General features: G+C 33.7%; 1 protein-coding gene across 1 annotated transcript; it reads left to right on the top strand.

Moving 5' to 3' along the window:
* The first annotated feature begins 238 nt into the window (after nucleotides 1-238).
* On the top strand, nucleotides 239-27,893 carry LOC143230883 (TLC domain-containing protein 5-like). Its single transcript, XM_076465176.1, has 4 exons — nucleotides 239-426; nucleotides 9,359-9,587; nucleotides 12,028-12,123; nucleotides 23,822-27,893. The coding sequence occupies exons 2-4, from the start codon at nucleotides 9,389-9,391 to the stop codon at nucleotides 23,902-23,904; spliced, it is 378 nt and encodes a 125-aa protein (XP_076321291.1). The 5' UTR covers nucleotides 239-426; nucleotides 9,359-9,388; the 3' UTR covers nucleotides 23,905-27,893.

Raw genomic sequence — 27,893 nt, 5'->3', positions numbered from 1 at the left:
AAATCAACGAGATTGTAATTACGATATAGGTACAGTGAACTTTTTCGGGTTATTTCTGGAGTCAGAGAACTATTTATTTGTTTCTAGGTCAGTTCCAGCACAGAATGCTGTAAAATCTAAGAATCTAGGTCATCAGTAAAAGAGGATGTTGTCACCCCACCAGCTAGCAGAACTACGTAACTTTATAGACCAACCAATCAGAAGATAGAAGTAATCGCGTGTTGTCGAAATACACAGAAGTAACGTGTTAGACAACGGAGAGGTTACGTTGCTGAAGAGTGTTCATGCAAGTTCTTTAACTTAGCATCATTTATTTTATAAACAAACGCTTTCTGTTAACGATGTACCGAAAGTGGAAAAATGACATTTAATTAAGTTCGACAGTCCATTGTTCCCTACCTTAAGTATAACTTCAACAAAAGACCGGTAAGTGTTTATCATTTCTTTCATGTTGCGTTTCGCGGGAATTTTATGGGCGTGACTACGACTATCGCTACTTATAAGCCGTTATTTGTGTTAATATTGAATGACTAGATCTCCGCGCTATATGTACAGATATATAATTCAACATTCAGAGGAATAAGCGCCTTTGTAAACTACCATTCAGACTGTTACATGGTTGAAACTTACTGTATAAAGATGCTAACACGTTCATGTAATATATGAAGTATTTCTTCATCATATATATACTAATAAAACTTCTGCTTATGTGTAAGATACTAGAAAAACTTTTTTATTACGCGATATGTAACCCCCAACCTCGCGAAATTTTTATCCTGTGTACATTTGCAACAGAGATCACAATTTTTCCGTTTCGTTTCTTTTCTCCATTCGAATGTAAAGAAAAAACGGACAGCTTAATTTGTAGTGGAGCAAAACAAAGGTGAAGAGGCCACACGCAGATTCTACGTTTACGGAGTTATAAAGCGTCAGAAATGATTCTGTATTATCAGTTTTTCAAGTATCTACCGAGTATAAGCAAAAAATTGTCATTTGTGGCTAGAAATTGAGAAAACTTGGAAAAATGTTTTCAAAGGGATGCTATTTGTTTGCAAACACGTTGAGTAAAGATATGAATACGTCACACGCGGATCTAATGCACTGGTGTCACGGGTAATCAATCGGCTAGTCATTGATAAATCAATACCAAAGCAATAATATGTTTTTAAACAACTGATACATTTATAACCGTGTAATAAACATAATCTATACTGGCGCGCATTTCATCAAATACTGTGTAATTCTAATAGATTTATGTGAAATACTAAATTACTAAAAGATATAATTTTACTTTCTTAATACAAATGTAGTAAGTAAAACTTACGGTTAGTGAGAAAACAACCCAAAATGATCGTTTTGCAGGGTTTCTACTCTTTATGGACTACTTATTGTTGCTAGCTAAGAGATAATTTAAATGTTTTTATTAGACCACAAATATTTTTTCATTGTATTTTAATTATTATAATACTGTTACTGAATTATCGTAGAAACTTTAATATTTTAAGGGATATATATATGTATGTATATCAACGTTATTGAATGTATTTATTCACTCGATGTAGTGTGTGCGCATGCGTATATGTATATTTCACAACTATCCGCATTTCATATAGGCGACTACTTAGCTTTGCGTAACCCTGACAAGGAAACTTTCTAAAAATATAATATTTTTATTTTGGATCATGCAGGCAACAACAAATACGTGATGAGATCTAATCAAAACAACAGATATAGAACTACAAAACAAACTACAGATTCAATAATTTGAGTAAAGGATCAGGTTCTAGGTGACAGAACTCACATGTTCCAGATCTCCCTACCACTTACTATTTATAACTGATTACGAATGCGACAGTTGATATGTTACTAAAATACACTATATATATATATATATTATAGTAAACGGCAATTATTTTTATCAGTTGTTTTATTTTTTCAGGGAAGTATATTACTAAGTGATGATCACTTCAGAGATATGACATTAAAAAGGTACAGTTATCGTAGAAAGGGCAATCAGAGCTTATATCATAATAATTTCATGAAGGAATGTTTTATCTCAACATTGATACCAATAGACAGTGCTGTAGCTTTGGAAAATCGTGTGGTACCATCGCCAAATTTTTTATGTCACAGGCTGTTATTTTTTTCGATATTTAGGAATTCGTGTTTTACGTCATCACATGTTTGTTTTTAATTTTGCACAAAGATACAAGAGGGCTATCTGCGCTAACTGTCCCTAATTTAGCGTTGTAAGACTAGAGGAAAGGCACTTAGGTATCACCACCCACCGCCAACTTTTGGGCTACTTTTTTACCAATGAATAGTGGGATTGATCGTCACATTACAATACACCCACGACTGAAAGGACGAGCATGTGTAATGTGACGGGAATTTGAACCTGCGACCCTCGGATTACCAGTCGAGCGCCTTAACCACCTGGTTAGGGCGGGCCTCCATTATCACATGAACATATAAGCACACAGAATTCGGCTAGTTTACGTTTGTTATGGCCCAGCACGGCCAAGCGTGTTAAGGCGTGCGACTCGTAATCTGAGCGTCGCGGGTACGTATCCCCGTCGCGCCAAACATGCTCGCCCGTGAGTGCGTTATAATATGACGTTGGTATATAATATAACTATTCGTTGGTAAAAGAGTAGCCCTATAGCTGGCGGTGGGTGGTGATGACTAGCTGCCTTCTCTTTAGTTTTACACAGCTAAATTAGGGACGGCTAGCATAGATAGCCCTCGAGTAGCTTTGTGCGAAATTCACAAACCAGCAAAACAAACATTTGTTATTTTAAATCTAAACAGCACCTTACTGCGACACATGGACTAAACAGCCATATCAGAAACTTCAGAGGTTCAGACATAGCCACTCTTGACTTAGAATTCCTGAATAGAGGGATAGGAAAGAATTAGTCATTAGCACGTGTTACGAATGCGGCTACTCAGAATCGAACAACAGGAGTGGTTATAGTTGTTAGAGCAATAACTTTTCCATAGTTGAAAGCGGAGAATGCGATCAGCGTCACAGTGTGACTTGAACCTTTGGCCTTATAAACGACACGTTAACTATTTGTCTATGCCTGAGTCTGTAAAGACGGACAGAAAATCTTGTACAAGTGAGTTTTGATACATAGCGAGAAAATGACCATCATGTTGATTTGATTACGATGCTCAATTTATCGTATGACTTAAATCTCATGTTTCTACTTTTAGACAACTATTGCTCTTCTCAATAACATTGTAGTCAAATATCTAGAATCTTTGCACGCACTTATACATTTGTCCGTGAATGTTAGATATACAAGGCTGTTTGTTTTAGAGTTATTATTTAGTGATTCGATAGTTGATTATTTTTGTAATAATTTTGACATAGTCTTACTCGAAGCTTTTAAGTTTTCTCGCGATGTTTGATATTGTTGTCATTAGAGGAACCACGTTCCAGATATTGGGATTTAGGTCTCATAGACCTGGGAGAGTCAGGTACACCTTGACTTCTTCTCTCCGTCACTTTTTCAGTGATTACTATTTAATGTTTATATAACCGCTTCAGAGGGACAGAGTTTGGCTAGGTCACGCTTTTACTCAGACCACTCTTAGAACCATGTTTATGTACGTAATTATATTAATATTAATGTGTTGAATACACTTTCGCTTAATCCAATTGCGCTAAAGTCCACACTAAACGAACAGTTCTTGTTGTATTTTCACTCTTCTTTGTAATTCTAAACATCTTCGAAAGCCTTATAGAGGGCTGTAATTGGGAATTTATTTTGAATTTCACGCAAAGCTATAAGAGGACTAATTGTGCTCGCCGTCCCTAATTTAGCGGTGAAAGGTAATAGGGAAGGCAGCTAGTCATCATCACTCACCACCAACTTTGGAACTACTGTTTTACTAACGAATTGTGTGGTTGACCTTACGTCATAACACCCCCACGACTAAAAGGGCGAGCACATTGGAGGGACAGAGGTTCAAACCCGCGACTATCAGATTCAGAGTCGAGCGTCCTAACAACCTGGCCATGGCATGACTAAGAGCTAGATGTTTCAAGAAGACAATTGAAATTTAATATGTATCAAATTTATATTTGTCAAGAAGATTGATAACATAATTTTCTTTCTTAACACAAATATATTTTAACATACAAACAACAATATAATTTATAATTAAAGGTTATTACTAATAGTTATTACAAATGATTGTTTATATACAAGAGTTTTATAGACTCACAAACAATATTGAGACTTGTATCTGGTCTGAAACTGAATCTTTTATTGACGTTCACGAAGAACGTATTATTGTTTTTTCGATACACCTTGACGGGTAGCTAGTTTGAAGCACCAGTAAATTTTCACCGACGACAATATCTAATGCGTTCATAGAAATAACAGCATTCGAAGTAGTTTACTAAAGTTGAGCGGTTTGTAATTTTCGAAATTTATAAACGTTTCTGTTCAAATTCGGTAGTTTTTCTGATTATTAAGCATTAATCACGATTATAGCTTCCGAGGCTTATAGTATACTAACTGTAGCTGACTGATAATAATAACACTATGTAACACAAATTTTGTTCCTGGATAGTACGTGTTATTTCTTAATTGCTTATGTTGTAAAAGTAAAAATATTGACATTATTCCCTTCAAACTTTGCTTTCGTGACCTGGATAATGAAATTTAGAAATCAACCGATTTTCTATTGAAAAACGGGCAAACTTGCACATTTTTATTTATAGAAGGTCAGAATAAAACAACATACGAATCAATTTTAAATGTATTTATACCAAAGTTATACAAAAATGTTTAGAAGTGAGTAGTTTTTCGAGATTTGCGACTGTAATGTAAATCACTTTCACGTATCAGCCCTCAAAGATAGTCTCCCATCATGTTTTCGTTATACGCTCCCAGGTCACAAAAGCAAAGTTTCAAGAGAAAAATAGGTGTTTTCCATTTAATTTAGGTATAAGCAATTGGGAAATAACACTTTCTGCCCAAGGACAAGAAAAAGTAAAAATTTTGTTACATAGTGTAATCTCTCTCTTGGCCAGCTGATTTTATACGAATCATACGAGATTATCGAACGTTCAACAATGTTCGAAAACACGTAAACCTTATATAATTTATTATTGCTCTCATGAATATTCTACACATTTGGAGAACAGGCGAGAACACGCAATACACATCCAACAATATTTACTCACATGCATGAAACTGAAATACACGTAGGTACTAAATTAAGCGTATAACGATAAATCCGTTACGTAGTGATTTTGAAGCGAGTTTTACAGATTTTATTGTAACAGAGGTAGAGAGAATAATTTGTCTTACCAGTTGGGTTCTGAAGTAATTGAACCAGCTTGTACTGACGTTTGACGTGCAAGAGAATTATATAAAGCTCTAGATTAAATTGTGTTAAACATCAGTGTAACAAATATTTGTTCATACGTTTGACTTGTTTTGAGTATTTATTTATTATTTTAAAAGAAGTGGATTGTGTATTATGTGTCTATTACTGAAATGTATCGATAACAAGTCACAGACACGCATTTAAAAGAATCAGGCCCTTTATAAAAACTGACAGTTAATATTCTCAGTTTCAATATATCACATATACTTGTAAGTTGTACGGTGTATAGTATCTTATGTTTTTGCTAGAACTATTAGGGTGACATATCTGTACTTTACAGGCAGTGATTTCTTCATGAAAAGCCTCTTTGTTATGTTCCAAGCAGTCCATCCATCATACGAGAGATTAAACATGCATTCTTGTAGTCATTCCGTCAAACCATGCTCAGGAATATATATATATACAGGCAAAAGTGCCCATTAAAAATTTAAGTTAATTTAAGTTATATAATTACATGGAATTTAAAAAGGTTAATTGTGTTCCACTTTTGGTTTCACTCAGGCCAAAACTCTGATCTACTTATACCGCCCACTGCGAAAAGCAATTGTTGAGCATTTCAGTCATGCTATGAGCTGCTCAACAACAACACACAGTCAAACAGACACCACGGATCGCAATATATGTAAGATATATGCATAATGAAATAACCAAAACAAATATATTTCATAAAGACATTAATGTTCTTGCTGTAATTAATAACGCACAAGTCAATTTTGTAGAAAACCCAGAATTAGACAATACCGACAACATTCCAATTTTTATGGTAACATAATTATTTTTTCTCTAAAATTCTCAATGGACTTGGATTTTCTTCCCCAATGGCTCAAAGGAGAGACCAAGCTTACGATGTTGAAAAATCTGATTTCGATACCCTCGGTGGAACAGTGCGCAGATAGCCCGTAGAATAGTTTTGTGCTTAAAAACAAGCAAACCACACGTCTTTTCTCCAAGCGTGTCTGTAAATCTCTTCTCGTAAAAAGTGCTTGTTTCGATCTAACTACTAAAAGCCTAAATTATAAATAGTTTAGATACATCACTAATACTTAATTTACCAAGAAGGGATAGGGGATTTTCATTTACTTAGTAATTGGGTAGTCGTTATTTGAACACGTTTTCTTGGATAGAAAGAAATTCGGAGGTTTGATGATGACTTATTAAAGGAGCTTAAATCTGTGCTTAATTCCATTTTTCACTATTTTATGCCATTTGAAATTTATCTTGATTATTCTGGTTCTTACTATTGTTAGTACTGACTTAAGATGTGCCATTTACAGTGTGACATGGTCGTTTATCGAAATAACAGTATTCACCTGAGTGCATGTAAATCAACATACAAATCGTTCCTGCTCGATAGAGCTAAATATCTTTTTCTTCAAGAACAAAATTTATTAAGCGAAATATATCTACTAGTATATATATATTAATAATTTTAATCAAACTGCACACGTATAAACTCTTACAGATAACACTGTACTTGACATGAGAAGTCACTTAATGGATAAGTTGTGGCTGAGAGCCAATCAAGTGTCAAGTTTTAGAGGTAAGGCGCAAAACATCTACGTATGATGCGCCTTACCTAACTTTATTACGTGCTTTGTTTTTCAACAATAAAACTCTGGACAGACTCAGTTACTTGGATTATTGCAAGTGTTTATTCGAATCCGCGACCTTCATATTACGAGTCGAGCGTCATAATCACCTGGCCGGACCCAACTGTTACGGTGTGTATTAAATTAAGGTGATGAAGTGTAACTACTATTAGTTCTATATGAGTGATTTTCAAATCAGGATATAGATGTGGATTGATAACACAGTATTATTTAGTTAACACTAATTATTTGTTTAGTGTTTCTTTTTATGTTAATTAATTTTACTAATCTTTCAAGAGTACTAGGAAAACAGTAAGATGGTCTTCTTGTAAAGACAGAGAACCTATTAATTCTGTTCTATAAAATTAAACCTATCTTCGTTAGTGTCAGATGGAACATCACTTTTTGTGTTGAAATATATATATTATCTATTTATGTATAGAATATTTCTAATTTCACAGGATTGTACTTCGCCCTCTTATCCATCCACATGTCTGTATTATATTATAAAGAATAATATTTCACAATTAAATCAGATGATCTTTTAATAGGGGCTGAGTATGTTATATCAAAAATATTTTAGGGCCCGGCATGGCCAGGTGGTTAAGGCACACGACTCGTAATCCTATGGTCGCGGATTCGAATCTCCGTCACACGAAAAACATGCTCATCCTTTCAGCCGTGGGGCGTTACAATGTTACGCTCAATCCGACTATTTGTTGGTAAAAGAGTAGCCCAAGAGTTGGCGGTGGATGGAAATGACTAGCTGCCTTTCCTCTAGTCTTACACTGCTAAATTATGGACGGCTATTGCAGATAGCCTTCGTGTAGCTTTGCGCGAATTTCAAAAACAAACCAACAAAATATTTCAGAGCCTCCATACGTCCGGTTATGTTCTATCTTACAACAGTATAACAGTGCAGCACAACTTCCGTTATAGAAGGCTTCGGCGTCAGACAGTAACATCCAAAACACACCACTCTTTACAAGCTTTCAATAATCCATCTAGTGTACAAGTATATCTGTGTTGAAGTGTGACACCTCAGACCTGTTGGATAGGGCAGCCATGAATGCTTGACAGTTGTTATGGCTTTTAGCTGGAAAGTTACCAATGTAATAAAAGCAAGTCCTTTTAAATGGACACCATGAAGAATGTATTATTGGTTAATATCCCGCCTGTTAACTTTGGAGATGATTTATCGTAGAACCTGTATGGCTCACATTGGTACCTTAACATTAAAGTCTGTTGTTTCTCGATTGAGCGATGTTTATTTGGCCACATAAGTTCGGGAATTGGATTTCTTAATGTCATGGCTGAAGTAAATCCTTCAGTAAGAAATGCAACAGCAGCAATGGCATAAGGTGTAGACCACCTAAGTTCTCCTATTCCATATGCCATAGCAAATGTTATTTCAGACTGGAACTTCTGATACGATGCCAAAAGAGTGTGGCTTAATCTTCTTATTTAATAATTCACGTTCTAATGTTTATTTCTGTCACTTTTTTCATGTCTTTCTTTACTTCATTCATGTCTTTTTCTACACCTTCAACTTTATCATCTCAGACTTCCTGTACTTCTTTGATGTCCTTCTGCATTTCTTTAAACTTGTTGTAATCCATTTAAAATATCCCTATAGTTTTATCGATATTGTCTTTAATCAAACTACTTTTTGATTTTAATTATTCATTAAGTGGCACAGCTTTATGTCTGCGGACTCACAGTGCTATAAACCGGGTGGTCAGAGCATATTGCGTCGCTTTGTGCTTAATTATAATAAAAAAAAACACATTATGTAACGTATTTCATTTTTTTAACTTCCATCTCAAATAATTTTCACTTTCTTCTGATATTTTGGCAGGCTCTTTGTGGTCTTCCTTTCATATTCATTTGTTTTCTTGATTTCCTTTAACCTTCCTACCTCTTTCTTAGGGTTCGAATCTCCGTCGCAGCAAACATGCTCTCCCTTTCAGTCGTGGGGGCGTTATAACATTACCGTCAATCACACTATTCGTTGGTAAAAGAGTAGCCCTATAGCTAGCGGTGGGTGGTGATGACTAGCTGCTTTCCCTTTAGTCTTACACTGCTAAATTAGGGACGGTTAGCGCAGATAGCCCTCGTGTAGCTTTAAATTTGTGTAGAACTTTTCAAAGATTCTCATTTTTAAGGTTGTCGTTTGTAAACAAATCAACCCACACCAGCGTGTAGCTACAATATTTTTACGAAGAAAATCTGTTGCGCGTTTGTTTAATGAAATAAAAATATATATTTCCACGAAATTGCGTTTTTTTATCTCTGTGCACATATGTTGACTTTGTACAAACACAAAATATGTGAACATTCAATTATAATTTCTTCAACAGATACCTAACGGAAAACGTGAAAGCAAAGAAATGCTCTTCTTCTCTTGGATCATTGTGCTGTTTGGTATCATCGGCTGGACTGGTCTCTATTGGATTTTGTGCTATTTAGACAGGAGCAAAAAACCCGAGTGGCATTGTAGGTTAGTTACTATCATTCATGGAACTACAGTGTCTGCACTATCAGCTTGGAACGCCTTTGTAGTGGGCCCTTGGCCTCTAACTAATATAGGTAAGTCATTTGTATACTTTTAAGTGTGTATAGATGTCCTCAGAGTATACTTTTTTGTTCATTTATACCTGGGTTTTATTACTTGTATTTCATAGGAACGCAAATTAGTGAATAAAAGACTACAATGAAAAAGAAAAAAACAACATTATTTCGTAGGTTTTTGTTTCAAATTTTTACTTCACTTTAGTGCATCCAGAGCTACGAGATGAAAACTGTTCATAGCTCTCGACAGTTTAACAAATTTAAACTTATACAAAACTTGCAGGGAAAAGAATGGTGACATGGTTTACAAGTTGACCTGGTATCCAACTAACCTAATTTCACCACGTTCAAGCAACAAACTACAGTATATACGTTTGATTGATACCCCCGTCTGTACACCTGCGACTATCACAAAATATTCCAAGTAGAACGCTATTAAAACTTCAGTCAAGAACATTGCCTAATCCTTTTTTCTTCGTAACAAAATAGTTTGATACTCAGAATATTTTAAGTGTCCTTGATATATTGTATGAATATTAGTTTCAAACAGCAATAACATGTTTCTATTACATGGGAAAATGTTAATTGATATGTAACGTACAAATTAAATATTTCTACCTGCTTTACGGGATTGGTTATAGTACCATTTTAGTACAAGGTTGTGTGATATACTATTGTTTGAAGCACTTTTTAAGTTTAAAAAAGTTTTGCTAGCGAGAATGGTTTTCTTCGTAAGTACAAAGCCACATAATGATCTTTGTTGTACTAATTCCGGAATCGAGGCCCAGATTTTAGCGTTATAAACTCTCGTGATTATAGCTTAGCCACAGGGCAAACATTGAAATCCCAGTTTCTCCACAGTGTATAAATAAAATTATGTGTTTATGTTCTATGAGATAACAAAAATTTAACAAGTGGTTGAAAATGTTTGTCACAATGAAACTTAAAAATTTTAGTCTGAATATTTAATACAGTAATTTTATTCTAATCCTATCAGTGTATATTTTAACTAAAGAAAAGTAACCATTATTATCAATAATTTATATTTATTTGGATTCTTTATTGACCATCCCACAAATATGAAGATAACAGGTTTTAAAATTGCTTTTTTAATGTAGTCAATCATATCATATTGAAAGAATTAATGCACCAAAACTGTTTCCAAGCAAACACCAAAGAGACACAAACCCATATGAAGAAATATTTTGTACCATAAAGAAAAGAGAAACCACATGCATACATTTGTGTTGCACTTGCTTTAAATGATAGTTAAGCACGAACCATGCTCTTGTTTTCGAACTATCACAATAACCAAGATATTGGAGCCTATCTTTCAAGTAAACTACGTGAAGTTGTAATACCTGTAAGTTGTGGCTTAATTTTGTTACTATGGATTTTTGGTAATAAACTTTATTTAAACGTTGTTTTGTTTTGTTTTCTCGAAAGACCCTAATGAATTGCTAATAGATCTGCGATGTAGTTCACAAGGGGCAATACATATGTAGTGTGTTTGCTCTCGAACTCTTAATTACTTGAAACATAAAAAGGTGCAGGGCCTGTTTGTTCGAGTAGTACACATTTGTCTATTTCGTATTGGTTTATACGATTTAAAACTTATAAAAAGTAATATTAGAGAAATTAAAGCAGTCGTTTTGCAGAAAATTTCGATTAAAAGCATAAAATTTAAAACAAAATTAAATATTTTGGTTTGAGATAAAAGTAAATAGTTGAAATTGTATGGAAAGAAACACTGTGTTAATTTCATCTTACAATTTTTAGGTATGGTAGGGTTGATGTTTGGATGGATCGTGTTAACCATAAATAAAGGCCTATTCCAACTTGATAAATATTTTTATTCTGGGTAGTTTTCTGGAGCGGGATTTAGGTCAAGATTTGAGTGACCTACGAAGATCAAGTGCACAATAAGCTGAGTCCGCACGCTCTATGCCGTTATTTAGTCCAATGTTTTGTTGTTCGGGAGAGTGCGTGTGTTTGTGCAAAGCCACATCCGGGCTATCTGCTGAGTCCAGTGTTAGGGAGAGTCAGGTTCATTTAGACGTAGGAAAATAATTTTATGTGCTCCAATGCTTAATTCTCAAGAATAAATTTATTAATTTCATTATTACAAGTTGGTATTTGAAGATTAAATTAGATCTTACTATCTGTAGATAAATGTTTTAGGAGGACTTCCATTCACATTTGAATGGTTTTGTAGTATTTTCTAACAATTTAAGTTACCGAACTACTGTGGCGCCATCTGGTAACTGCACATAGTATTTGATAAAAGTACTGTTTAATTTTTAAAACTGAGTGTTACTCAATAATTAACCTCCAACTAGTTCTATCTTACTGTATTATATGTTCTATGTTAATTTGTAGACTGTATTTTTATTTCTACACGTTTTTCGTTTTTTATGATGTCGGTTATTTTTTTATCTTGCCTAATGTTCATTTCCAGGCGAACCAAATACTCTGGAACAAGAATTTACTATGGCCATTTGTTTGAGCTACTTTTTCTTTGACCTGGCGTGGTGCTTACTTCACAAAACAGAAGGTAATTACTATAATACGTAGATGCATAAATAATCAATAATAAATCAAGAGCATTTAATCGCCCAAGAGTTGGCTGTGGGTGGTGATGACTAGCTGCCTTCCCTCTAGTCTAAATTAGGGATGGCTAGCGCAGATAGCCCTCGTATAGCTTTGCGCGAAATTCAAAAACAAACAAGCGTTTAATCTTAGCCAAAGAAGGTAAAATAATGATTAAAGTTTGTTGTTGTTTTTTAATCCAATTTGTGTACCATACTGGATGAAAGTGTATTTGAGGAACTTAAAATAGTATAGCGAAATGTAAAATGTTTCGGTATTTAGAAAACAAAATTAAAATTCAATGACAAATATAGAAGATGTTACCAAAGATTGGTGAAAAAAACATAGTTTTATTACAGTTTTAATTGAAACATAAAATACTCGAAGGAATTTTCTTTAAGTATTCGAACAACTTTTATTAGTTGGAACAAGAAAAAAATGTTTTATTGTACTAACATATAGAATTTAGTGTATTGTATGAAATATGTATAACCTTCAAATAAAACTCCAAGATACAGCTTTTGAGTGGATTATTTTATTTAACATTTTTCGACGTTTTAACCACTCGTGTGGCTATCATTAGTTAACTGTCTATGTTGTGGAATGCTGTACGATCATTTTGTTCTAGTTTAGAAAACATATAGGGCGACATCTGTGTTTTCATTTCAATTAGGTTTCAGTTCACGAATGATTAATGATTCGTTTATTTTTCTTCTGTTAATGCTGTTCTCATTGCAATATATTTTAAAGTTATTTATGTTAACTGGACGTTGATTCGTTGTGCTGCGTTCATAAATGTGATGTTATGTTCTTTGATCCTTATGGCTATGTAACCAAACACATTATGAACATTTGAAAACAACCATAAAAACGCATTAAATACAAACAGAAAATGTATTTTATTCAAAAACCGTTTATTAAAACCAAAAATCTTCTAAAACTTTATTCTGACAACTTCAACGACAAAAGCATCTTCACGTATCCTGACGATGACCGAAGAAGGTCGAAACGTTGTTCGCTCCTCTACATAGAGTTTTTTCCATCCATACCAGCCGTTTTTACATATATATTTTTATTTACATGTATGGATTTGATAACACTTACACGGGCGAAACGTGACGCAACATAACATTAGGATCAAAGAATACAACAATACCCATCACACATTTACGAACATATTACAACAAATCAACATCCAGTTAATATTAATGACTTTAAAATATTATGCAATGAGAACAAAATTAATAAAAGAAAATAGTATTTGTTATTTATGAACTAAAGCTTAGTGTAAATTAAGACATAGGTTTTTCTAAATTGGAACAAAATATTCGTGCGGTATTTCACAAATTAGAAACAGTTACCTGATGATAACTTTACAAGCAGTCGAAACGTCGAAAGAAAAGTCTAACAAAATCAATCCACTCAAAAGTTGTATTTTTGAACTTTTATTTAAAGTGTACAGTGGATTTCCTATCTTCACAACATACGCACAAAAAGGTGGAGATAGATAAAACAACGTGTAATTAATGTGTGAAATATTCGAAATTTAGTGGAACAATTACTTCATGAAAAAGCGACTGACAAATATAAAGTGTTATTCATAAAAATTGTAAGGAAAACTTATATTTTTTGATCCAATACTGAAATTTACTTTCATAGAATGAGGTGATAAACTGATCGTGTGAAGTTAATGTATTTTTTTAAATAAACACTATAATTGTAAACTAAAGGCAAAACAGTCTTATTTATTGTGCTGAATAGTTATTTGGAATATGTTTAGCCTTTTAAATAAAAGAAAAAAGAATAATTTGGTTATCATAGTTTCGTGTTGTTTTTTGCTGTTTTATAGCACAAAAGGATATAAAAAGTATGTTATTATTTGTGAGAGTTGAGCTTGAAAGACAGAAAATAATATCAATTTTAGTATATGATTAGTGTTGGTAAGTTCTTTAAATTAATAACTTCTGATATTGTCACTTGTCAAAAACACTTATAACTTAAAATCACAGACGCGATATGATTGAATGCATAGAATAAGAAACCAACATTTATATTGGTACGTTCTATAGATGCATTTCAATGCTACCAACAGCATAGTGGAGTGCATCTGCAGATATCGTAAAAATTAGAGTTCCAGGCTGCGGATTACAAGTTCCAGCGCTCGAGAGATAGCAGACACATTCTAGTTGTGGGTGGTAGACGCCTAAACAATGTGTATATGTGTGGGCGGCGGTACAAATGACCAATAATGTTCATTGATAATAATTGATAATTGCTATACGAATATGTAATCCATACGTGTAAAGGTTGCTCGTTTTAGCGCAAAGTAATTTGCAGGTGGTACATAAAAGCAAACATTATAGTGTGGTCTGAAATATTATTGAATATATCTGTATAATAAGATTCTGTTTCTGATTATGTGTCATGTTGCTCCTCCTAAACTGCTGGCCACACCGAGTTCAAATTTGTTTGGATCTCGAGGTTTGCACAAATATAAAACTTATCACCCAATCCGTTAGGGAACCTGGGTATTTGCAAAAACAAAACAACAACAACAAAAAACACCTCAACGGGATTCCTCGAAAGTGATCTCAAAATTTTGGATTGCTTTACATTAGGCCATGTAAATAAGTAGGCCTACTAATTACTTTTTGTAAGTTGGTTAAAGAAACGAAATTTGAATTATTGTAACAATGATCAGTAAACTGAAGGAGAAAAAAAAAACTAAATAATAGTTGCAAAGTTTTAAATTTGTTTTACAACAAGCCTTTAAATGTGGCCCATAGGCCCACAGCTTCTTGAAAACATAAAACAATACGTATAGTATATGTAACAAAACCCGTATAATACCAGTATATAAAACATCGGCATGTATACACAGTATACCTAACGAAAACATTAAACAATTGATTTGATTCAACCGACAACACCATAAGTCATAGAGAGGCTACTCTATCAAACTTACACATAATGATAGTGACACTGTATTCACCATTCAAATATATAGTTGCAATTAACTCGTTTTCGTCCAGTGCTTCAATTTTAATACTAATGCACGCTGAGTTCACATGTACGTTTAAAGTAAAAGAAGGCCCTTTTCTGATATAAAAATACAACATATTCTTGATTAACTGCCTTTTGGAATTGCTGAGTTTAAAAGGTTTCTATGTTTATAAAGGGAACACTTACGGTACAACAACTATATACAGAATGTATTTCGATGAATAACACCGAATGTTAAACGTTGTTATTTCATGAAGCTACTTTTCCAGGAACGTTACAATTTGAAACAGAACTACCACATATAGATTGACAAATATCACATTTTCATTTAGTCTACTTGGCGTCCTTGACATTTAATTTATGTTATAACGTAGCATGATCACCATACGCTTTCATTGATCACTCAAGAAAGACAGGAAGGGCGTACACTGTTACATTATTATTATTATTTTTTTTTACTTTTGGGCTTACACCTTTAAAATATTCGGTTCATCATAGCAACAACAGTTGCTGTTTTGCCTACAGGCAAGACCTTGAATATTACATGTTCTTCCATATGTTAATAATTGAAACAGACTCAGTGTTTACAGGAATTTATTATTCACGAGATTTCACACACACATAAACAAAAATTAGGAATCGCTATATTTTGCGCGAAGTCTGCTTTTAAGTAGACCTGTAATTTCACCTATAAGACTGTTTAGATAAAAATGAAACACGATTAAAATATTTGTGAATCGCCTGAAACGTAGTGGCGTAATTACATTTTGGACTTATAGTGGTTAAATATCAGGTATTTACTAAAATAAATTTTATGCTTAGCTATTGTGTTCTTGAGAGTTTCCCTTTTTTATTTAGTAGCCTCATCAGCATGTAAAGACACTTGGATAACATTATGTTGTACGTATGTATAAGAGGTTTTTCTCTATTGCAACTGTCAATGATACTTCTTAACACCGCATACGTCTGTGTGAAAGTAGAGGTGTCAGACCGGATTCTAGTCTTACTTTTATATCTGAAAGAAAGTGCATTGTGAGTAATATGTAGTAAAAATGTATTTCCCTCGTACTATAATATTTACTTAACATTAATAAGGTATGATCCGAGCGTTTTACACTCCAATCTGATCTGGGCAAACGCGTTTTTTTTTCGACATTTTAACGTCAGAGTTATTGGAAATTATGTGTTTTGATCATTGAAATGTGAAATTATACTAATGTTAATATTTCGTATAATAGATAACCTTCAGATTTTCTTTGCTCTTAGTTTTGTTTTAGTTATTGTTCACTTGCAGCTGCGTTAGAGCGATCGGTTTGTGTTTTGCATTACGCACAAAGCTACGCGAGGGTTATACGCGTCTTACATTTTTAAGTGATAGACTAGATGGAAGGAAGCTGGTTAGAGCCACCCATGTCAATTCTTGAGTTAATCTTGTGAGACCAAATAGTGTGGTTTGACTGTCACTCTTGTATCGTATCCATGGCCACAAAAAATGGCGGTAAAGGGACGAATACCACGAACCCTCAACTCCATATCAAGCACACTGACTAATGCCCTGCACTTGGTTCTCGAGTAATCGAACCAAAAACATTATGTTTTACTCCTACTTTTCTCTATGAATGAAATTCAATATCAGTAAGATGCAGCATAAAAATATATAATTCTTTTTGACGCTTATAATGAATTTCAAATCCTAGCTATATGTCCAGTTCCCTGATAGCTCCATGAAACACGCTTTGAAGGATTATAACTTTCTATAGGAATAAAGTTAAAAGTGGAACTGGTGAGAAATACACTCGTGGCAAGGCTTTAGCGGGGAAAAATAGGCATCACTGTTATCAATGGGTGTTTTTCTGTGTATCGTGGACTTCATGTATTATCCTCACAACTGGTACATAGATAAAAAATCCCAACGACAATGACACTTAGCAAAGCCATATGTGTAGAATAGAACATTTAAAATAGTTGAAAACATGATAATTATGAAGGAACAATCTCAGAATGTAAAAAACAACAAAGAGAGATTAAATAGATTAATTACGAATTTAGAAGATCTGACTATCTTACAATAGAAACAAAGAATTTCTTCCAGTCGAAAGTCCAAGCTGTAGCTGTGTCATTGGGTTCGCTTAAATTGTTTATTTGTTGCATAATTTTTGCAAAAATACTATGCAAAGGATTCTGTGTGTAAATCCGTTTATAACTTTGAACTGATAAACAGTAGGGAAGGCAGCTAGTCAACAGCACTCACCAACAACTTTTGATCTACTCTTTTCGGATCGAATGGGATTTGATCTCGTCTCTTATAGCGCAGCCACTGTGAGTTTTTCGCCAGAATTCTCAGTGCAAACGCGCAAGTCACTCAAACTGCGATAATATGTTTTGCTGGAAATGATAAAATGTATAACATTATAAGAGTGACGGTCAAATTCCACTATTCGGTTAGAGTAAGGTAAGAGGTGAATGGCGGTGGGTGTTGTTGACTTGCTGAATACTTTTTTTTATGCGAATATCCAAGAACAAACACTGAAGTTACTTATATAAATCAGAAATAATGATTAAGTAAATAATTAATGTAGCTAATTTAATATAACATTGTAATTAGAAGTGTAAAATTTTATAAACAAAATTTCTAATAATTAAATTGCATTGATCTGTACGTTGTTTACTTCTGATATTATAGATATTTTAGCCGTATTCCCAACAATATTTGAGGCCAGGTATTAGGAATACAACAGTAATTCACTTTTATTTATATGGTGTCATACGAAAGATACAAACATATTGTTATTTTAACATTTTCAGAAAAAAAAAAAACGTTGTAGTTAGAGCTAAACAGCACCAGTTAAGCACAAGAAGACGTTATGCACGCAGAGAAAAACAAGCTTGTCTACTAATAATGGTGGCGGTAAAGAAAGTTAAACTTTATGTAGCTACGAAAAAGATTTAGGTTTAAAAGAGTGACGCAAAAGCCGTGAACGCAAGCTTATATCGAATCATATAAGCAAACGGAAGGTCAAATATTGAAAGATGTGTTAATGGTAGTTGTCATAGGAAAAGTGCAATAATACCATCGCTTTGGACGAAGTATATGTCCACTTACATCTAAGCATGTGTTCAGAAAATTATTGTAATCCTGCCTGTGACACAACATGTCCAAAATACATAGAACAAATTAGTAAACACTTCTTAAAGGGATTTAATGTGGCTGCAGGTTAAATCTGTATTGGTAAATTAAAAACGCATGAAATACGTTAAAATGCACTCATTATGCTATAACATTACTATATCAGGGGAAATATAATTTTTTTGTATGGATTGGATGTCAATAGCACACGGCACTATCGAAACAAAGCATCCAGTCACACGTCCAGGACAACGTGCCAATTACTCCACATGATTCAGGTGTAAACAAAGATTCGTGGTATATTATACGCAGAGATCTTCTGTAGAATTCTGTAACTCTAAGTTGTTCAAACAGGCTTCCTGAAATCATTGTCCACGCACAATTGAACTTTGTAAAGCTCACCATATTGTATAAAAAAGTGAAAAGATGTTCTACTGAGCAGTAGTATAAGACAAGGACCCTCATTTAGAACACTGGTCCATGTGTTCTCACTAAGGTTCGTACTCACTTTGTATTTCCAAAACTGTACCCTGAAGTAACATATACACTAGTAAAGATAAAAGTACTGTTTCTCATTTCAAAGATACAAAAACGGTTATCTGTACTTTGTCCTCTACTGGTATCGAACCAGGTTTCAAGCGTTTGAAGTCTGCAGATATACAGCTGTGCTAGTAGAGGGTATAAACATTGAATAACAGCCTATTTAAAGATTATTTTTCAGAAATATTTAACCATAAGTTAACTACAATAGATAGCTATCTTACCGTTCTCCATAACGTAATTTCTAAAACTATTAAGGTGAAATTACCTGTCGGTATTCAAATATATCAAAGATTAACTCAAAATGCTATGTTCGAAGAAAGGATGAAATACCATAATATAAATAAACATAATACACAGATTAAAATTAACCACCTACAAAGAAAACAAATAATATAACAAACAACATAGCCTCTTTCAAGATACGCATAGTCACCAAAGCAACTAAACTTACTCACAGATTCTAAAAACAAGGAGCTCCCTTCCTAAACTGCAGACATAACGAAACGCGTGATACTAAACTTAAATTACGATCATTAACAGAACGCGAAAAAAAGTGTACTACGTGAACGACCAGACTTCGCCCTAAAATATCAAAATTTCAATTCTGGATACATATACAACCCAAGACACAATTTAAAACAGACCAGGAGAAGAAAAGAAATTCCACAATCAAAATAAAGTTAGCACTTTAAAGTCACGAAATGCAAACATAAATAAACGCTATCTAGCCTGTAAAGAAACATTATACTTTATAATAATGGATGAAGAGGATTATACTGTAAAAATCGAAATTAGTTAAAGATGATCACAACATGAATGTCAAGTCTAACCCAGCAGCTCACACGTAAAAAACAAAACAAAAACCCAACACCTCAAGAAACATAATAACCTGAAATAGAAACATATATACAACTACAATACATTCTAGTATCAACTGCTTAAAACCTATATTTCGTAATTAGCTGAAAGATTTATCATGCCTCTCTTTAATCGGATGTCTTGTACAAATAATATCAACATTAAAAGGTAAAATATCCTTACATTTTAAGAACTCAGTCTACTTTGTAAAGCAACCACGATAAGCTCATGAGACACAATATATCTTACCTATGTAGTAATGTACCAATATTTGAACCACTATAGATACTTCATCAACAGCTTTGAAGTAAACGATCTCTGAAGGAACGCGCACTCTTAACAATATCCACGATAATAGAACTTGCGATTTTCTGTATCAACACAACTTATTTCCAACATGAAGATAAATACCACTAACAACTAGCAGTTCGTTCTAACCATGGGCTTATCAGCACACAGTAAGCTCTACATGAATTTCGCAGAAATTTGTTAACTGTACATTGGTAATATGGAGATACGCTATGAACTACCTGAATAGATAATATCCACCGATACAATTCACAGGGTAAATAGAAGATAACAAACTTTCATTTCTAGCGTTGATGGTTATCAACACATAACTCATATTCCACAGATATTTTACAAGAAACTCAGATACTTCAATTAAAATTTAAACATCGGTGTAGACTACCTACTTTCCACAATGTACAAGATTTGTAATATGGAGATGTTAAGTACAAAAGAAAAAAATATTTTACAACTTTTTTTGACAATAAATATCCTAAAATATGGAAAAGAAAAAAATAAACAAACGCTATGAATAAGCGAAAAAAAAAAAGACGTTTATGTCGAATGTCTGGTTGAATACATACAGGAAAAAGCTCCCCAATAGTACAGGGATATGTCTACGGATTTAGAACGCTAAAATCAGGGATTCGATTCCCCTTGGTGGGTTCAGCAGATAGCCTCATGTGGCTTTGCTATAAGAAAACACACACGCACACACACACATACAGAGAATATGTAAACAGTATGAAATCAGAGGCCCGGCATGGCCAAGCTTGTTAAGGCGTGCGACTCGTAATCTGATGGTCGCGGGTTTGCATCCCGTCGCGCCAAACATGCTCGCCCTTTCAGCCGTGGGGGCGTTATAATGTGATAGTCAATCCCACTATTCGTTGGTAAAAGAGTAGCTCAAGAGTTGGCGGTGGGTGGTGATGACTAGCTGCCTTCCCTCTAGTCTTACACTGCTAAATTTGGAACGGCTAGCGCAGATAGCCCTCGAGTAGCTTTGTGCGAAATTCAAAAAACAAACAAACAATGAAATCAGAACTGTTCAAAAACCATCACACAATATGATTACAGTTAATAGATATCAAACCCCTTAAAATCAAACTGAGAACACAACTTGGAACATCATTGTAAATGTGGACTCCACTACACTGGTGAAACAAAGAAAATAATTCACGACAAAATAAGACTGTAATACAGTTCTACAAGTAATACCACATCATTTCAAAGAAGAAGACAGTACAGTAAAATGCAATAATACGAAAATAATGAGATAAGAATCACATACGAAAGAAAGAAGGATGAAAGAAACTGTCTACATTCACCTAAATGATAACATACTTGGTTTAAGTTCAAATAATAAATCTTAATTAGACATAGTTCTCTTAAGAGTGATAAATAATTTATTTAGTTGACTAAAACTTTGAAATTGGTTTAGAAAATAGATGACTTCATGATGCTAGCTTTATAACTTTGACAATGAAACTTGGGTTGTTTCTATTAATATTTATCGCCTCATTTAGAAGTTGTGAAGTAAAATAAGGATTGCTTATAAAATGATTCACAATGTTGTTGTATTTTAAATATTTCTTTATTTTTCCCATAACGTGCGCTGAACAAATGTGTGAGTTAGAAGATTACAAAAGTAATAGGGTAATAACCGTGGCTCAGCGGTATGTCTGCGGACTTACCACTCTAAAACCAGCGTTCGATAACCGTCGTGGGCAGAGTAGCGGTAGCCCATTGGGTAGCTTTGTGCTTAATTTAAAACAACAACAACATGATGATGAAAATGGCTTTATGACTTTTGTTAACATATAACTAATTTAGAAAGGGTTTTTAAACTTAACGAGAAAGAGAAAACCAAATAAATGATTTTTTTTTGAAATCGGATATTCGATCAATTAACCTTTACACATCAATATTTTTAAAGTAATTATACAACTATTCTGAGGTATTGTTTTTGGTTTGTTTGGTTTTGTTTTGAAATTCGCGCAAAACTACACGAGGGCTATCTGCGCTATTCGTCCATAATTTAGCAGTGTAACTTAACTAGAGGGAAGGGAAATAGTGATCACCACCCACCACCAACTCTTGGACTACTCTTTTACCAACGAATAGTGAAATTGATCGTCACATTATAACGCCCCCATGGCTGAAAGGGCGAGCATGTTTAGTGTGACGGGATTCGAACCCGTGATTCTCGGATTAAGAGTTTAGTGCATTAACCACCTGACCATGCCAGGCCTGAGGTATTGTATCCCACATGTATTGAATATCTACTTTCAAAGCCTAATAAATAGTTTGTAAAATTTAGATCGAATGTGTAGACAGTGTATATAACAGAAAAACAGAACTAATTTAGTTGAAAAGCATGTTCTGTTCTTCCTTTTAATTGAGAGAAAAATAGGAATATATCGTAGTTGCAAAGCATTTTAACACAGAAAGTGCATCTGTTTTAAGGCACTGAAGAAACATGTCACATTGGAAGACAGACGTTAATATTTTAAGCAATTTCCAACCGACATACACAAAACTATAGATAATAATACCGAAATATTTTAATAAGTTTTCACCCTACGTATAGATTTCATAGTCATATAATGTAACAATACGTCTGATCACAGATCTCTTTATTTTGAAACTTTCAATATGGTAAGTAGATGACAAATTTTAGTGACCTCAATAGTTTAGCCTTTTAACATTAAAGTTCACGTATTTAAGAAGTCATTAGTCTATTATGAAGATAAATGCCATTGTCTTAAGGTAGTAGTCCATTTTCGATCTTTAATTTTGTTCTTTATTGGTATTTAGTTCTGTATTGAAACTGAACTCACCATTACAAACCTGGCATACTTGTGTAGCCCGGCATGGCCAGGTGGCTAAGGCACTTCGCTTGTAATCTGAAGGTTGCGGGTTCGAATTCCGGTCGTAACAAACATGCTCGCCCTTTCAGCCGTGGTGGCGTTATAATGTGACGATGGTAAAAGAGTAGCCCAAGAGTTGGCGGTGGGTGGTGATGACTAGCTACCTTCCCTCCTCTAGTTTTACACTGTTAAATTAGTGACGGCTAGCGCAGATAGCCCTTGCGCGAAATTCAAAACAAACAAACATACTTATGTAACAGTCAAGTCGAAAAATAATTAAATTAATTTGAATGATTAAGAATAAACTTTTATAACATTTGTGGAATTTGATCTGTACGACATGACTTATCTTTAATATATAAAGGTCATTAAGTAATTCTGTATAATCCTTTTTATTGATATTTTAATCACACATAAGTATGTGATTTACAATAAAATATAAAATTCAGTAAGGGAATTGTTATACTAACGTAGCATATCCAGTCTTCGGAGGCAATAAAATAACTCTTTTTACTATCTTATAATATGAAAAAAAGCAGTGCTTACCTAAACCATCAACAACCAGTTACAAAACTACAGTAATGGCATTGTGATAAAAAACAAGACTCGCATCAAACTTTAAAAGTCGAGAAAACAACTTTGCCACCTCCAGTCATTGAAAGTCAATAAGAACATAGTTTAGTTGCCAATTAGAACAAGATGTATTTATCATATAAAACATTGCTTCACTTGTATAATATGTTGCTTAACAACACTATTAGGCATTTTATTGGAAAGTCCATAGAGTGAATTGTAACATGAAAGCAAATGCTCTGATCCTAGGTGTATAAATAAACCAATTCTCTTGCAAATGTTAGGTTATTATAACATATTTTGTAAAATTGGTTCACGAAAGTATATTTGTACATTTTCTATGTAACCACTTTTAAAAATCGGGTATATTTAAGTATTTAATTTAACTTATTTTTATACAGGTCCTGTTATGTTACTACACCACATTGTCAGCATTGGGACCATATTTTTATGTATGTATATGGGTCACCCGGATGCGAAATAGTAGCAGCCATTGGTGGAGGCGAAGCGTCGAATCCTGTGTTGCAGTTAAGATGGTTCATGCTTGAAAGTGGATGGAAAGGAACATGGGAAATGGATGCTGTGGAATATACTTTTGTAGCCGTTTTTTTTTATATGAGACTTTATGTGGGGACTCACTTATTAATTGGCATTTGCACTCACCCTCGTTCTTTCATATGGATGCAGATAGGAGCTGTCACTATGTATTTAATTTCAATCGTGTTCGTGGTCATGGTTGCAAAATTTGCTTTCAAGAAGCTTCAGAAGATTAATGGCTCAAAGGATATGGTTGAGAGAAATGGGCTTGTCAACACTAAAGTGTTAACTTCTAAAGAAATTGTTACCCAGCCAACTTGTGTGCTACATGATTGCGATAAGAATGGGAACATTAAACTTAGAAATGGCTTCACAGTGAATGGAAGAGATAAAGATGGACAGTCTACAGTTTCCAAAACTTGATGAAACATTCAGTTTGAGAAAAGTGATGAAGAACAACTTTAAAAACTATGCATTCAGATCTTTAATTATTTAATAGATTGTAAAATATTCGTCGTTCGATGTTTTTTACTTTTGAAATTCGCAAATAAACAAAAAATGATGTTATTTTATGAAAATTTTGAATTAACAAGCTTTAGAATAAGACTAATGGTGTTTATGGTGTTTGTTAAAAGCATCAGGTAATGTGTAACAAAATATTAAAATTAACTTAGATCTATGTTTTATATTAATCTAATTTATCAGATAATGAAGTATTATTCTAAATACATAACATTGTATGAAATGCGTTCATTGCTATTTTAAAATTTATTCCAAATCAGTTTCTTGTCTTTCGATTATATATAACTGAATCCTACGAAAGTTAAAAGAAGACAAAGAGAGGAGGAAACTTGATATCCACTTTATTAGTTTTATTTAATTACTTTACGTTTAATGTCACGTTTATGTACATTCCCCCAGTGTCACAACGGAATGTCTTTGAACTAGTACTGCTAGAAACCGGGTTTTGATACCCGTGGTGGGCAGAGCAACATACGCCATATGATATTTTACATAAGTGAATCATTTTCATTGAAATCGGGTCACATTTTGTTATGCTTAAAATGTTGACAACCACTGCCTATTAGATGTCTTTAAACCATTTACGAGGTGAGAGTCTCATCGAACCTTCTATAACCCACAAGAAACACACTGCTAGTATATTTACGGTTAACAGTCCACATGACATATCGTTTATGGATAGTATGTTTTTGTTCAGTCACTTTGACATTATTTTCCTCTTTTCAATATTGTTTATTCGTCGCGATGGTAACAAGAGGTTGTGTAAATGACCCAACATATATATTTGCTATATTTTTGGTAAATTTCTTGTAAAGAAACATAGGGAAAACGTTACATATTTTGTCAAAAAAGTGTGTTGCTCGTATTTTCGAATAAAACTTTGGAACCAAGACAAATCACAGGCTCTGCAAAAAATGTTCATTCCTTGAGTCGAAGAGTTAAGACAATGGACTAAAGTTAAGAAAATGTATTTGCATTTTGGAATTCCAGTTGTCTGTCATGAGCTTAGAAACTCTAGAGATGACTTCTTTTTTTTTTTTTCATGTAATATGAAATATAACAATTGAAATAAAAAGAAATTTCTTACCTAAACCTTCAGTCTGCTATAAGACCTGTTGTTCATGAACCTGATGTACCTGTACCCGCTACTTCGGTGATTCTTGATACAGTTTTATCTGATTCTGAATCTGATATCAATAGAAATGATGATAGGGATTGTTTCCAACCTTAAACGTCCGGTGAACAATAACTTTTCACACAAGGTGAACGTAATGATTTGGTCAGAGATTTAGGCATTCTTTAGATATTTTGGAGGCCGGGCTTTGGCTAATAACCTACTTGCTCCAGAAATCGTGAAAAACAGTTTATACCATACTTTTTGTAAGAACTATCACTGATTTATTGCAACGACACTGCAGAATTAGTAACAGTACTAGGTGCGGCAGACTATGAACAAGTGAGTGGCGAACGTTCGTTCATTCTTCCAAAAAGTGTAAAAGGTGTTCTTCTTCACAATATATGCATATGTTCCTATTGCTCATTCAGTTCACTTCAGTGAAACGTACGATACTCTCGACTTCTTATTAACAAGATCAAATACAAAAAACATGGTTGGATACTTTGTATGTATCTGTATGTTGTTGGGTAAACAATCCAGCTATACAAAGTTTCCATGTTTTTTGTATGAATGGAAAGCAAAGCACGAAATCAGCACTGTAGAAAGAATTAATGGCCAGGCAGAGACAATCTGATAGCAGGATAAAAAACATTCAATGTATGAGTTTGATTTCCACATGAAAGTCCTATTACTTTCAATTCACATAAAATTGGACTTGATGAAACAGTTTGTAAAGTTCTTAAGCAAAGATGGCAACTGTTTCAAGTATGTGTGTGGGCAATTCTCAGCTGTTTCAGAAGTAAAACTTAAAAAAATTTTGTTGGGCTTCAGATTAGCAAGTTGACTTCAGATGGACATCTTTTACCCATGAATTAAATTCTGGTTTTACCTTATAAATTGTCCATAGACACAGGTTGTATAACAAATATTTTTTTGTTTTCCCTTTTTGGTTAAAAGCACAGGGTATTCTGTCTCAAAGCACTGTTTTTCTAACTTGATTTTTGTGTTCACAGTATATCATATGGCTATGGCTATCTCCTTACGTTGGGAATTATTTAAAGAACAATTCCTAATAAACCTTTAATTACAATAGTATGAGTTTAGGTAAAGCGTTTTACGAATTAAAGAACCAAGACATTTTGTATTTAGAACGGTGTGGTTATTTTCCATACTGGTTTGGACATCATCGTTTTGTCTGGTTAAAAAACATTTTAATTTTTGTTACAAATTTAAAAAAGTTTATTCATACCTGTTTAACGCCTAATTATTTTTTCCGAAGAAGTGAGCTGTTAGGGTGCTTGACTCGCAGTCTGTGGTCGGAGGTTCGAATCACGTCACCGAATATGTTCGATATTTCAGCCGTGGGGATTTAATAATTTGACAGCCAATCCAACTATTCCATGGTACAATACTAGTCCGGTGGGTAGTGTTGAAGAGCTGCCTTCTCTCTTGTCTGTCATTTCAAATTATGTACGGCTGTTGCATATAGTCATCAGGTAGCCTTACACGAAATTCAACAAACAATGACAAAAACCAAAGAGGCACTTGATCGTCTGCTCCTACGGATGACCTGGTTTATTCGTCTAATTAAAAAAGTAAAACTGTATTTGGAAGTAAATCACATAGAATAATTGTTTAAAGGGAAATCTACTTATATCTAAAAATTAACTTGTCATTGATGGTCTGTATCAAGCATATGTGATATTTATTGGTAACTTCAATTTCCCTTATTTGTGTAATATGCATGCATTTTTAGGCTTTAACTAGTGTTCTAATATAAAAGAAAGTGAGACACCGCAACACGATAAAAATTTATATCTCCAAATTTGTAAGAAGTACCCTAATTGTTTCTCTTTTAGCTTCGAAGGACAGAGCAGTTAGATCATAAAAATTTTCAAAACTTTTGCAAATCGTACGTTCACCATACGTATTGCATTTGATGTGTGGTTAAATAGTCTTTTATATATCTCAACCTTATTTTTCGCGCTTAATTTTTCTTCATTTTTTTATTACTAAACCTTTCTTTCGAGAGTGTCATATTGTATTGTTCTGTACTAACATCAGGTGTACTTGTTTAGTAATATTTATTTATATTTGGAAATGACTATGTGTTGTGGACTGCGAGTATATTCTAGGAAAATTGATTTTTTTTATAAGGTCTATACAAGTTTAGTTTCTCAAATCATTTTCATCTAACATAAACCTCTCCTTCTTATGAAGTTGTGTTATCTATCATCCTGTATACTTGTTACTGATACTGGATCATATACAAATAAAGTATCTATTTTGTTTTTTAA

The sequence above is a fragment of the Tachypleus tridentatus genome, chromosome 10 (assembly GCF_004210375.1).
Source record: "Tachypleus tridentatus isolate NWPU-2018 chromosome 10, ASM421037v1, whole genome shotgun sequence".
Classification (NCBI taxonomy): Eukaryota; Metazoa; Arthropoda; class Merostomata; order Xiphosura; family Limulidae; genus Tachypleus; species Tachypleus tridentatus.
Note: the sequence above shows the minus strand (reverse complement) of the source record. Positions and strands in the feature narration are given on the sequence as shown.

What these genes read in the sequence shown, in the direction of transcription:
- LOC143230883 (XM_076465176.1), top strand. Translation starts at nt 9,389, where the DNA reads ATGCTCTTCTTCTCTTGGATCATTGTGCTGTTTGGTATCATCGGCTGG. An exon ending in TTGGCCTCTAACTAATATAG is followed by an intron (nt 9,588 to 12,027) that starts GTAAGTCATTTG and finishes GTTCATTTCCAG; the next exon opens with GCGAACCAAATACTCTGGAA. An exon ending in CTTACTTCACAAAACAGAAG is followed by an intron (nt 12,124 to 23,821) that starts GTAATTACTATA and finishes ATTTTTATACAG; the next exon opens with GTCCTGTTATGTTACTACAC.